At 43.4% G+C, this 12,458-nt stretch overlaps 1 protein-coding gene across 4 annotated transcripts in view; it reads right to left on the reverse strand.

Annotated features, from left to right (window-relative positions):
* The window catches only part of LOC125751902 (tubby protein homolog), a 48,379-nt gene that overhangs the window by 14,962 nt on the left and 20,959 nt on the right, over positions 1–12,458 (reverse strand). For 2 of the 4 annotated variants that reach the window (XM_049031313.1, XM_049031314.1), the window contains exon 2: positions 6,338–6,389. In XM_049031313.1, coding sequence (XP_048887270.1) covers positions 6,338–6,389 — 52 coding nt within the window. Of the gene's footprint in view, positions 1–6,337; positions 6,390–8,950; positions 9,295–12,458 lie in introns of those variants that run through there. The other 2 variants (XM_049031316.1, XM_049031317.1) reach the window with 2 other exon arrangements.

Here is a 12,458-nt window from a genome sequence, read left to right on the forward strand (position 1 = left end):
AGGATTCAATATGCAAACCCGATGCATGGCTCTCCGCATTGTAAAAACCGTCCCAGGTAGGAGATCGAACCATGAGAAGACAAGTCCTCCAGCACCCGTCTGTCCCAGAGCCACTGAAACAGCCCGTTAAGCAGCTTTTCCACATGCCGTCGGTTCCTCTGCTCACACAAGGCTTGAGCTCACATCTATCCTCTTCCACTTGTTCTTGCCACTCTCATCAAATCTTGCAGAACTTGCCAAAGAGAGACCATCCTGAATTCCAGTGCAATGGGATGTCTAATGATGAGGTTCGGAATGATGCTGCCGCACATCTCAGTCACAGCCACTTGGTAAAATGGTTATATTTCGGTAATGAAGTGCCCATGGAGGACCATAAGAAGATTTAAAAGATCATCAAACAGGTCACAATTATCTTCCACCAATTGCAACACAGATTGCTCTGACCATGAGGAGTAACAGGTCACAGAAGATTAATCTCACTCTTTCCCATTTTCAGTTTTACGGTCTTTTTGATGGCCTTTCATTGTGTTTTGCAGTTTAACCATTCTAGACCTCAGATGGGCTAAATACATACTGCTGTTACCAAAAACCCTGTCAACATGTGATCATGTGAAGTATGAATGATAATTTGGACATAAATGGTTATATTTGCTGTTTAGCACAACAAAACAAAGTGCATTTTACATCATTCCCTTCACATTCAATAAAGACAAACTCACCAAAAGAAGAAATGGCAAGAAAAGATTTATTTTATCTTCATTGGGGTTAGGGTTAGCTGCCTGCTTCCCACTCATGCGTAAATGATGAAGCACATGTCCAATGAGCTGGCATAGGTGCCCCAATATCTACACAGTCGGCTGTGCTGCCCCCTGAATCACAATCAGAATACTTTACTTGCCAAGTGCAAGACGCGCAAAGAATTGATCTTAGCGCAAATGACAGCATAGAAAATATAATTTCCCTTCCCCCAAGATAAATAAAACAAAAGACATGTAAAATATACACTCACCGGCCACTTTATTAGGCACACCTGTCCAACTGGTCGTTGACGCAAATTACTGATCAGCCAATAACATGGTGGCAACTCAATGCATTTAGGCATGTTGACATGGTCAAGACGAACCGCTCCAGTTCAAACCGAGCTTCAGAATGGGGAAGAAAGGTGATTTAAGTGACTTTGAACATGGCATAGTTGTTGGTGCCAGACGGGCTGGTCTGAGTATTGCAGAAACTGCTGATCTTCTGGGATTGTCACGCACAACCATCTCTGGGGTTTACAAAGAATGGTCCGAAAAAGGGAAAACATCCAGTGAGCAGCAGTTCTGTGGGCGAAAATGCCTTGTTGATGCCAGAGGTCCACGGAGAATGGCCAGAGTGGTTTGAGCTGATAGAAAGGCAACAGTAACTCAAATAACCACTCGTTACAACCGAGGTATGCAGAAGAGCATCTCCAAACCACACGTCGAACCTTGAGGCAGATGGGCTACAGCAGCAGAAGACTACACTGGGTGCCACTCCTGTCAGCAAAGAACAGGAAACTGAGGCTACAATTCGCACAGGCTCACTGAAATTGGACAATAGAAGATTGGAAAAATGTTGCCTGGTCTGATGAGTCTCGATTTCTGCTGCGACATTCGGGTGGTAGGGTCAGAATTTGGCGTCAACAACATGAAAGCATGGATCCATCCTGCCTTGTATCAATGGTTCAGGCTGGTGGTGGTGGTGTAATGGTGTCGGGGACATTTTCTTGGCACACTTTGGGCCCCTTAGTACTAATTTATCATCGTTGCAACGCCACAGCCTACCTGAGTATTGTTGCTGACCATGTCCATCCCTTTATGACCACAGTGTACCCATCTTCTGATGGCTACTTCCAGCAGGATAATGCACCATGTCATAAAGCTCGAATCATCTCAGACTGGTTTCTTGTACATGACAATGAGTTCACTGTACTGAAATGGCCTCCACAGTCACCAGATCTCAATCCAATAGAGCACCTTTGGGATGTGGTGGAACGGGAGATTCGCATCATAGATGTGCAGCTGACAAATCTGCAGCAACTGCGTGATGCTATCATGTGAATGTGGACCAATATCTCTGAGGAATGTTTCCAGTACCTTGTTGAATCTTTGCCACAAAGGATTAAGGCAGTTCTGAAGGCAAAAGGGGATCCAACCCGGTACTAGCAAGGTGTACCTAATAGAGTGGCCGGTGAGTGTATATAGACTATATATAGGATATATAAATATCCTATATATAGTATAGGATATATAGACAAACCTTAAAACACAATTATGTTAAAAAAACACATGCAAATATCCGCTGTTTAAGTAAAGATGCATAGTGCACCTGATAAGTTATCCATCCATCCATTTTCCAAACCACTTATCCTACTGGGTCGCGGGGGGTCCGGAGATTATCCCAGAAGCAATGGGCACGAGGCAGGGAACAACCCAGGATGGGCGGCCAGCCCATCGCAGGGCACTTTCACACACTATTCACTCACACATGCACACTTACGGGCAATTTAGTAACTCCAATTAGCCTCAGCATGTTTTTGGACTGTGGGGGGAAACCGGAGTACCCGGAGGAAACCCTACGACGACATGGGGAGAACATGCAAACTCCACACACATGTAACCCAGGCGGAGACTCGAACCCGGGTCCCAGAGGTGTGAGGCAGCAGTGCTAACCACTGCACAACCATGCCGCCCCCTGATAAGTTATATACAGTCAAATTATAATTGTACCGCTAAAAAGGCCAGTTAGTCATGGATGAGGGATGTGGGAAGGAAGCCTATTTGTAAGGGTTTTGCACTGAAGAACAGACACAGCGATTAGTCCATGTCTTTAGGGCTCTTATTCTCAGCCATTGTTGAGATTCATCTCTCCTGCTTCCACATCCTTGTTGAGTACAGGTATTCACTGAGTATAACCAGCAGCCTGTGATGTTCTCTACACACTCTACGATGTGTTGCAGTTTAGAGTGTGTTGATGCAGAGCCAAACCAGACGGAGGATGTGATCTGGTGTCTGAATCAATTATGGCTGCATAGGACTGAACCAGCAGTGCCAGTGACAGCTAGCATTTAAGGTGCTCCAAGAAAGAACATGTTTAGCTCCTCACCATGATACCAGTTGACTTACTTTCTCCCAGTAAGTGGGCTCATCCGTTTGTTTAACCATGATGATGTCATTTGGAAATCTGAGATGCCATTGGTGTATAATGACTACAGAAATGGAGACAAAGCTCCTGCTGGTCTCTTCCTTAGCGAAAATCAGCTGAGAACCAGGGTTTATTGTTGTACTTAGGAACGGTCTTCCTTGGGATGCAGGTGTCCTTGCAAACACTGATGTAAGAGGCGACTGTGTCAGCATGATCATCCAGGTTGTCAGAAGTTCTTGGGAAAATGTCCCAGTCAGTGGAGTCTCTGAATTCCTACAGCTTCAGTAGACCATATTCTCAGTTTCGCCTCACATTTAGCAGCTATAGCATTCTTCCTGTGAGGAGGGCATGCATCATTGCTTGGTGAACCCCCTGATATTATAGGTGCCTACAACCTTGCAAGTCAGCACAGCATGTTGCGGTTTCTAGATATAGCATCAAACAGCCTTTCTTGGGAGATTGACTTTGTGTCCTATCATTTTTTGTTGTTTCCTACCCATTTGGAGAGTAAAAGATTTCTTTCGTGTGCTTGTACAAAAAATGAAAGGTTCCAGTATGCAGGCTGTTTTCACAGCTCCAAGTAATTCCCAGGATGTCCATTAGAGGGCAGCATGTTGATTTCTTTAGGAGATTGCCTAGCTTTCCAGAAGGTTCCAAACTATTTGATCTTCTCCTCCTTCCTGCCCTATGAACTGTCTGGTTTTCACCTGTGTCTTATGTTCCCAAAGTTTCCTTTGAACATTTTTTCTAATAAATTTTTCTAGTTTTAATATACTTTCCTGTGCTGCCTGTCTGCAAGTGTCCTCAAACTAGAACAGAACCTGCTAGCGTAGAAACTTCTGGCAGTGAGCCTTGGGGTATGTTCACAGCAAGACTGAGCCAGTCATGAGCATAGCAGATGCAGACCCGCTTTCTGCAGCTTTTGCTAGCCAGGGTGCACTGCATGGAGTCCAACAGCTCCGTAATTTGCTGAATCCATGACCCAGATAACAGAGGCAATCAAAAATCTCAGAGCCTGGGTTACTGCCACTTATAACAATAGGCTCAGTCCCAGCTTTGCCAAGCAGTGGAGATCCATCTGAGTGGAGATCCATCTTGGAGCTGAACTTCTCTGCTCCACAGTGCCTTCATGGAAGACCAGAGTTTCTGACTCATATGAGTGTTTGCTCATTTTTGAACTGCGGCCATCTATGTCTCAGAGGCCAATTCAGCCTATATCATCTCTTTGCTCATTGGTCATGCATTAGAGTTGATTACAGTAGTCTGGGAGCAATGGTGACCAGTGTGGAGCAGCTTCACAACCTTCACAAATGCAAGTTCATAACCACCCTGTAGGTGGCCAGGAGGCTGCTTTATGACTGAGCCAATGTTCCATAGCTGAATATGCTATTGATTTTAGAGCACTGGCAGCTGAGAGTCAGTGGGACACTAAGGCACTTCACACAGTCCAATGTAGCCTTTGAGGGAGTTGAAGATGAGCCATCCGAAATTGGGGCTGCAATCTGAAAGACGTAATCTCTTCTGCTACAGTATTTATACAGAAACTGACAGACATCATTTATGCTCATACATCAGCCTTGCCCTCCTGCTTAGAAATCATACGACTGGGGTAATATTATATGACCAAGGAGTAGAGAAATAGTTGGATGTGAGAAGACAGGTGACTTTACCGTGCAGCTAAAGGATATGTCTGTACCCATTGCCCAGAGCTCGGAGTAAATTCCAAAGCTCACTAGAGGGGGAAACCTGAGTGGTGCACCATCTGTTCCATTCCTTCATGTGCTTATCTGCAGGTGCCCACCATGGCTCAGGCAGCAGAAAACTTGGATGCAACTTTAGCACAGATAATAGGCTATTTTTTCCAAACAATGTCTGACCCCATTCTTAGAAAATGCAACAGTTAACTGGTTTATAGGGTTGAGGAATGTTAAATCAATGCAATAAACCATTGTGTTTGATCACAGGGACTTCTTCTGCAGAGGACATGGTATAATCATCTTGAGTCTCCACAAAACCCATATTATTCTTAGATAATCTTAGTTGAATAAACAAGTCCCAGTTCTCCCCTACAACCGGGGCTATATGATGGTGGGGGGGCTCTTGTCTTTCCTTGAGTGTGGCCGCTCCTTTTACTGGGATCCTCCTGATCCAAGCTGTTTTCCATCATAATATTATGAGCTGGCATGAAAGCCCATTCCTCATTGGCCCTGGTCATACATCAGAATGGATTTCATTTTTCGTTTTAGTGTTTCACCTCCAAAAACCACTCATGCAGGAATGAAGTCCTAGTTTGGACAGAGATTGCCCACAATCATTTGATGTCTACATCCACAGGGACTGCAGGCTTTGAATTCCAATTTGGCTTTAAGCATCCTCTGCTCCCCAGTGAAACCCAAACCTACCTCTCTGTTGTCTCCTCCGTTGCTTCCTTTGCCTCTAATTATAGCCATTGTAGGGATTCATGTTTATACAGTTTGGCGATTCCTGATTTAATAGACCGATGACATCAGTAGCTGGTGACTTGGACCGATATGATCCTAAGGAACAACCCTGGGTTCCTGTGCAAAACATCCTGGACCTGATAGAGGACTCACACTTCTAACGTCCTCACCTTCATTTCTTTAAGAGATTCACTGGGTTTCCATAAGGTTTTAAATAATCAAGCATGACCAATTACTATTTCTGTTTGTTTTCCTACTCGCCATGGTCATTGATTTCGCCTGTCTTTTGTCCCCTACATAAGCAAGCCGCTCTACAATCTGTACTAAGTCATAAGCAAGCTTAGCTTGACACAAATACTAAGTGATACCGGTCATACAGTTGCATTTTGTAAACTTTGTTCCCTTTTGTGCCATTATGTACATTTTGGTCTCTCCTATCAAGGACTTTTCTGTTGAATTTTTCTGATAATTACTGTTGTAATACACCTTCCTGTGCTGCCTGTCTGCAAGTATTTTCAATCTGTAAGTCTCCCACAGGCAGCTTCACAGCTTCTGGCAGTGACTCTTCAGGGTGCAATCACAGCTGTCCTTCCATGTGCAAAAAAACAAATTTACATGCAGCTCCCAGTAACACCAGGGGCAGAATGAGGAAAATGATGGAAAAGGAGGGACAGGAGGAAAAGGAAGATGAGGAAGAGTTCTCAATCTGCCCTGCTTTTGTAGGGACGCACCTGTCTGTCCAGCCTCTGCTGGCGAAAGCTGCTGCCCTCGTCATCCAGAACACTAAAGAGCGGAAAAGGAAACAGGGAGAGACAAAGGTCACTGACAGCATGTGTTCACCTAATCTCATCTGTATACAAAAGACACACACTGAGTGGTACATGAACATTAGTATAAGGGTGAGCCTCCCCCACAAGGGGCTGAAGTCACCTGACACTGATCTCTGTTCATGGGTATATCATTTATTATGCAGGTCCCTCCACAGCATCTTGAGGAACGTGTCACAAGCCTCTTTTGTGTAGACCTAGAAAAGGCACTAGTCAACTTGACACACTGCCTCTCTGTCCACTATGAGGCCACAGAGGCCCGGACTCAGTGTCCATCAGATAGTGCTGCCTCCACGCTCTCCCAGCTGGAAAATCCGCTTCTTCCCTGAGATATAAAGGCAGGACTGTGAGGGCTAAAGGGGAGCTTTGTTAAGGGCCCTATTAAAGATGAACTCCTTCACGCAACGCTGTTGCCTTCCCTCCTTCATTGGCTGTGATGCTCACAGGGACACGCCCCCTAGTTTGTGTTCCCGTGGAATAACATTACACCTAAAAGGAAAAGCTAACCAATTAAAAGGCAGCGGTGCCCCCGACAAAAGGCAATTCTGGCCCCCGAGCCATCACACATCTGTCTCTCAATGCTGAAGTCCATTCTGCATTTTCCAAGACCCGCTACACAGCCAGCATTGCCTCTGACCTACATGAGCACACGCAGACAGACACATAGACACGCACAGCTCCGTCAGCTCAGCACATAACGAAGTAAACGAAGCCGCTAAAAAGAACACTAGAGTCAATATTATTGGGAAAGAGAAATCTGCTCACTTGCAACCACAGTGAAAAGGAAGAGCTGAGACACCAGGTGTATGGCGAAGCGCTGCATTTCACATTGGCATGCCAGTGCTATATCAGAGCCAGGGCTGACATACGAGGGAAAAACCGCCTTTTGCCAAACACAAGACATCACTTCAGCTCTCAGCTCCGAGACAGATGAGACTGCTGTTTTGAGTGACCTACTTTAGATACACCTTGAAAACAGTGAATACAATTCAGCAAAATCACTCCTCAATCTCTGAATAATACATCAACGTGTGGCACTATGGAGAACATAAAACAAAATATTCTTTGTCTGACTGAGAAACCACCTTAGGTCGTATGGTTATAGTCCATAATAAAATGGATTCAATTTGATTTAAAAAAACAGTCTTTGGTCAAAACTTGCTCTTGTTAAAAATAAACAACTTAGAGATGTAACATAAAATACTATCAAGTTTTTATCAAAAAATATAAGGAAAAAGAAAAACACAAAAAGACCAGGCTTGTTACCTGACTGACTTAATAGGCACTAGAAATCTCCCGGCTTATGTGTGCACACAGGGGTCTTGCCGACATTCCTAGCACATCTACAGATATATTTAGCTGTAGGCTTGAGGATGACGACTGATGATAGACATGGTGAGTACAGAGAAGCCACACCCAAACGCGGTCCTTCAGCAAGTGGCTCATCTGATCATCCCTATTCTCAAGAGGAGAATTTTGTCCCGGAAATAATCCATAACCATAATATTCGTTCCTTGATACGAAGTCAGAGTATGCTATGTAATTTGGCATATAAATGGTTTGATTCCTGTACACATCTACTGCCTGTTAAGATCATTTCCTTTAAACTGTTGGTCCGCACTATAGCCTGCTTTACTTAAATATTTACAGTACTCACACTCACCAAGTAATATTAATTCACGTATGCCTTGCCAGTATTTACAACTGCTGCAAAGACTTGGCACTTTTAAAATACTTTGGAAGCCACCACTGATAATCAACTATACAGAGTAATTTAACATTACAAATATGAAATATATAAAAATACAAAAGTGCGTATTGTTTTTCATGCCTAATTTCACACTTAATGTTATTCACACCTTCTGCATCTAACACGAAATTTCCACTAACATGACTAAATGAGTAGAACCCAGAAACTCAGATAACCCCACGTCCACGAAACAAGGCTTCAACGCAGCAGCTTCCGTAACTTATAGCAACCAGAAGCCAATAGGAACAGAGAGAACAGTGCAACCATGGCAATAGGATTTCTCTTAGTAGCGACGGCAGTAAGATGCCATTGAGAGCAGACAACCATGTTCACGTTTCACCAAAGCCCACGATAAGGTTAATTTGTGATTTTTTTATTTAAAGCAAACTATCTAACAAAATGATAATCTCGTTTATAAGAACTGTTATAATAGTATTTAAATATTTCAAATAAACAATTTTACTAATTGTGGACTCTCAGTCCCCCCCCCCCGATTTATCACAATTAATGCGTTACCCGTCAGCTGAACTTCCCTATACAAGTATTGATCACATACATTTACCAGCACTTCATAACAAGAATATCTCTCATATGTCGGATAACTAGGAGAAGAACGGAGCTTCATTATAAGTTCCAGTCATGCTCTGTCGCTGCACCGCATCTCTCTAACACTAACCCCTCCCGCGGAGAAGCTGTTTCATCGACACATAAAACGTACATCACAACTTCAGCTACGCAAAAGGACACGGTGAGACACCACACAGTACCTGTAAGGGATCCAGTCCAGATAATGCTTAGAGCTCATATCTCACATTTGCTTCTGCAGAACTCGGATTTGAGGACATGCGGTAGCAGTGGCGGCAATCCTGATGATAGAGCCCACGCAAAGGAGCAGCACAGCCCGACCATTCTCCGCCTGTTGAACGGGTCTGTGCGTATGCACTTCAGCGTCCCTTATCCATTCAGCGATGCTGGCGAATGCACTAGAAATGCGGCCAGTCGTGCCTGGAGCTCACGCCTATTTGCTCCAGCACACATGCCAAGACGCGCGCAGTTTTGAGCTCGCCGCTTTCGCCCTGCGCTCTTTTTCTCTCCCGCCCCCCAGTCCCGTCTGTCGCTTTCTCAGCTTTCCATCTCAAGGTGATTGTTTTATTGGCCTCACAAGATGCAGCATCCAATTAGCTTTGAGATTTCATGTGCAAACTGGATCATTTACAATTGGTATAATCATGCATATAGCGGCGTAGGAGAGGGTTTGATATTGTGGGGGGCACGACTTAATAGTTTATAAGTCTGTATACTGAAGGGAAAGGGGGTGCTGGGGCGTGAATCAAGTGTAATTGAAGAATTATTGCGGGGTACACCCCCCCATCCCTCCAACCCCCACCGCCCGGTTCCTACACCCCTCAATACATTCCTTCATTTCCTGTTTTTTATTAATAATGACACCGTGGCGGAGCTAGACTTTTATTTAAGGGGGGCCAAAGGATGAGCAAGGGTTTCTCAGAGGGGTCCATATAAATATCATAAATGAAGTAAATTGAATAAATACAACAAACATTTACAAAATCATAAACATCAATCATAAAGACCAAGACTAATCTAATCCAGGACCAAACATGAACTCAAACCCCAGACTAAACCAAGACTAAACCACGACCAAACAAGAAGTAAAATTGCACCAATGACCAAACAAGAGCAGTGCACATGTAAATTTAAAGCTCAGAACAGAGATAAGACTAGAAACAAATTCTCAAAAAACAAACAAAAATAAAACGGCATCTAAATTGTAAACAGCAAGACTTACGAATACCAGTAGAACTGACCAGCATTCCCCTGGTGGTATTTGCAAAAGTTTTCATTTTATTTAATGTAGCTAGCTATTACTAAATTAAAATAGATTAATTAAATCAATTAATCTAGGCATCTAATTAAACCCTCACATTACAGTATAGTGAAGTTGATTCAAAGCTTTAATATGACATGTATAGCCTGCTTACATGCAGTAGAAAACTAATGACTGGTTCTCCACATATACACTTACCACAAGGGCTAGCTTTGCTAAAATAATAAAACACTATAATACAGCATGTGCAGTAAAACATATATACGTACAAAGACGCTGTTTAAAAGACGATCTATAGACTATATCAGCACGAGCAGGGCTCGTGGCTAATTTAAACGAGCAGACAACGCGTGACGCTTTCATGCTGCTATTTTTTATTTACAGCAAGTGTGTGACCACCTCTCATTAAGAAGGTAATAGAGTGTAATATATTATAAATACCTGCTTAACTCCCGTTGTTATCAATACCGCGGGTGTGTTTTGGATCACGTAGGCACGAGTGCCACTGCCAGAGCTTTTAGCCAATTACATGTCAGTAAGCAGCAAGCACAGGGTACTGCTGCGTCGGGTTGCGTTCAGAGCCACTCGGAAATTACAGTTTTCCGCTCAAATCTTTGCCCGATCTCCTCATTGGTATATTTTAATGTTAACCATTTCCAGCGGGGTGGCACTAGGGGTGGCAAGGGCTCTGTTGGGGGTGGCAATTGCCACCCCTTTAGCTCCGCCCCTGTAATGATAAAATACAAGATGGAAAGTCCTCATATTATGATTTTTCCACCTTCCACAAAGTTCAGTGACAAGAAGCCCTGGCACGGCAATTACGTGGCACTGGGAGGGTAATTAGTGGGGGGGTAATACTTAATATATATTTTCCCCCATATGACAGCTGAGGAAACCAACTAGTCTGTCACTTTGGTGGCTTGCTTCTTCATGTGAATGTCACCTATAGTGAGCAGTTTAGCTCTGACCAGCGTCTTGTGTGCTTCAGCGGTTAAGTGTGCTATAAAACACACAGCCCAGAATCCACAAATCATGCCTTTTGAAAATTAGTGCTTTTGTTACATTCTTCTGATTCCACTAGTGGTTGAAATTGTTCCATTTTCCTATGTCATCCTCTAAAAAAAAAAAAAAAAAATCCATAATCACAATGCTGTGGTGTGGAGCAATGCTTCAACCTGCTTCACTGGAAGCTAATTAGTATGCTTGTCTTATATCCTTTTCAGGTATGCAAGTCTGATCATTTAGCCTCAGTGTGGTCAGGGGCTATAGTACATAAGTGCGATGATGTACAGTGAAGCAGTAAGCGTCAAGTTAACCTGCTTCTATGGCAACCTATGGTTTCTGTGGTTATCTGGATTCAGGCTCTATATTTTTCCAGCCTAATAATCTAAATGATCTATTGTGTGTGAGACTGACCACAAGCACCTAATAAAGCCATTATTCTTTCTTCCCACACATTCATTCACATTAGCATTTTTATTAATCTTGCTGACTGCCTTCCTGCAACAGTAATTCCAACAACAGGAAGCGATGGCACACAACCAGTTGACAATCGTGAGCTGCAAGTATTGCAAGTAGGCAGCTTAATATTTGTAGTGAAATTAAATTACTTGTTGCAGACATGTTTCTGTAAGAGACTGTGGTTTTAAAGCATTATTAAATATAATTTATCGAATTTTAATCAAATAATGCAGTTCTGTGCTATAGATTTTGGGGGTAATGTTACTGTTGGTTATGCACTTAGGTTTCATTAACATAAGGGATTCCTTTCATACACACCTTTTATCCTATTGAGGATGGCATATGGGAATATGTATGAGAGGCTACCTCTGTGACAGTGAGTGCTCTTTACAAAACACCTGTAGTGGCCAGGATTTAAGTAGCAATACTCCTCCGTTATGATTTATGAGTCAACCTTCCCTTTAATCATGCCACTAATGGATAAGTAGGACTTGAAGGAGATGGCACAGTGTTCCTTTATGACTGTCTACCAACAGGCCTGATGCAGTGCACGCATGTGACCTTGCTGGCTACTGTATGCATAAATGGCAGATCGACATGGTGACCAGGGTGCCAGCACATTCCTCTGGGAAACGCCCAGGTGTAAGATTCCCCTGCAGATGGACATTATTAGGACCATGAGGGAGCCATGGTCTCTCTGAGGTCAAATTTAGCATGCAGACATAGCGGTATCAAGAAAAAGGCATCGGTGCCTCTCAAGGCATCCCTTTATGATAGCACAGTACAAAAGTCTACTTAGCTCCTTCTCCCATATTCAGTAGGGGGGGGCATAGAAAAGGCATGATTCCATGATCTATTCATGGATCTTTACAGCATAGTTCATCAATATGGGACAGTGCAGAGAGGTGATAATTGCATTCTATTAGCGCGTTCTGCCCAAACAAAGACCTGATAAAAATAATATGCAA

The sequence above is a fragment of the Brienomyrus brachyistius genome, chromosome 11, assembly GCF_023856365.1.
Source record: "Brienomyrus brachyistius isolate T26 chromosome 11, BBRACH_0.4, whole genome shotgun sequence".
In the NCBI taxonomy this organism is placed as follows: Eukaryota; Metazoa; Chordata; class Actinopteri; order Osteoglossiformes; family Mormyridae; genus Brienomyrus; species Brienomyrus brachyistius.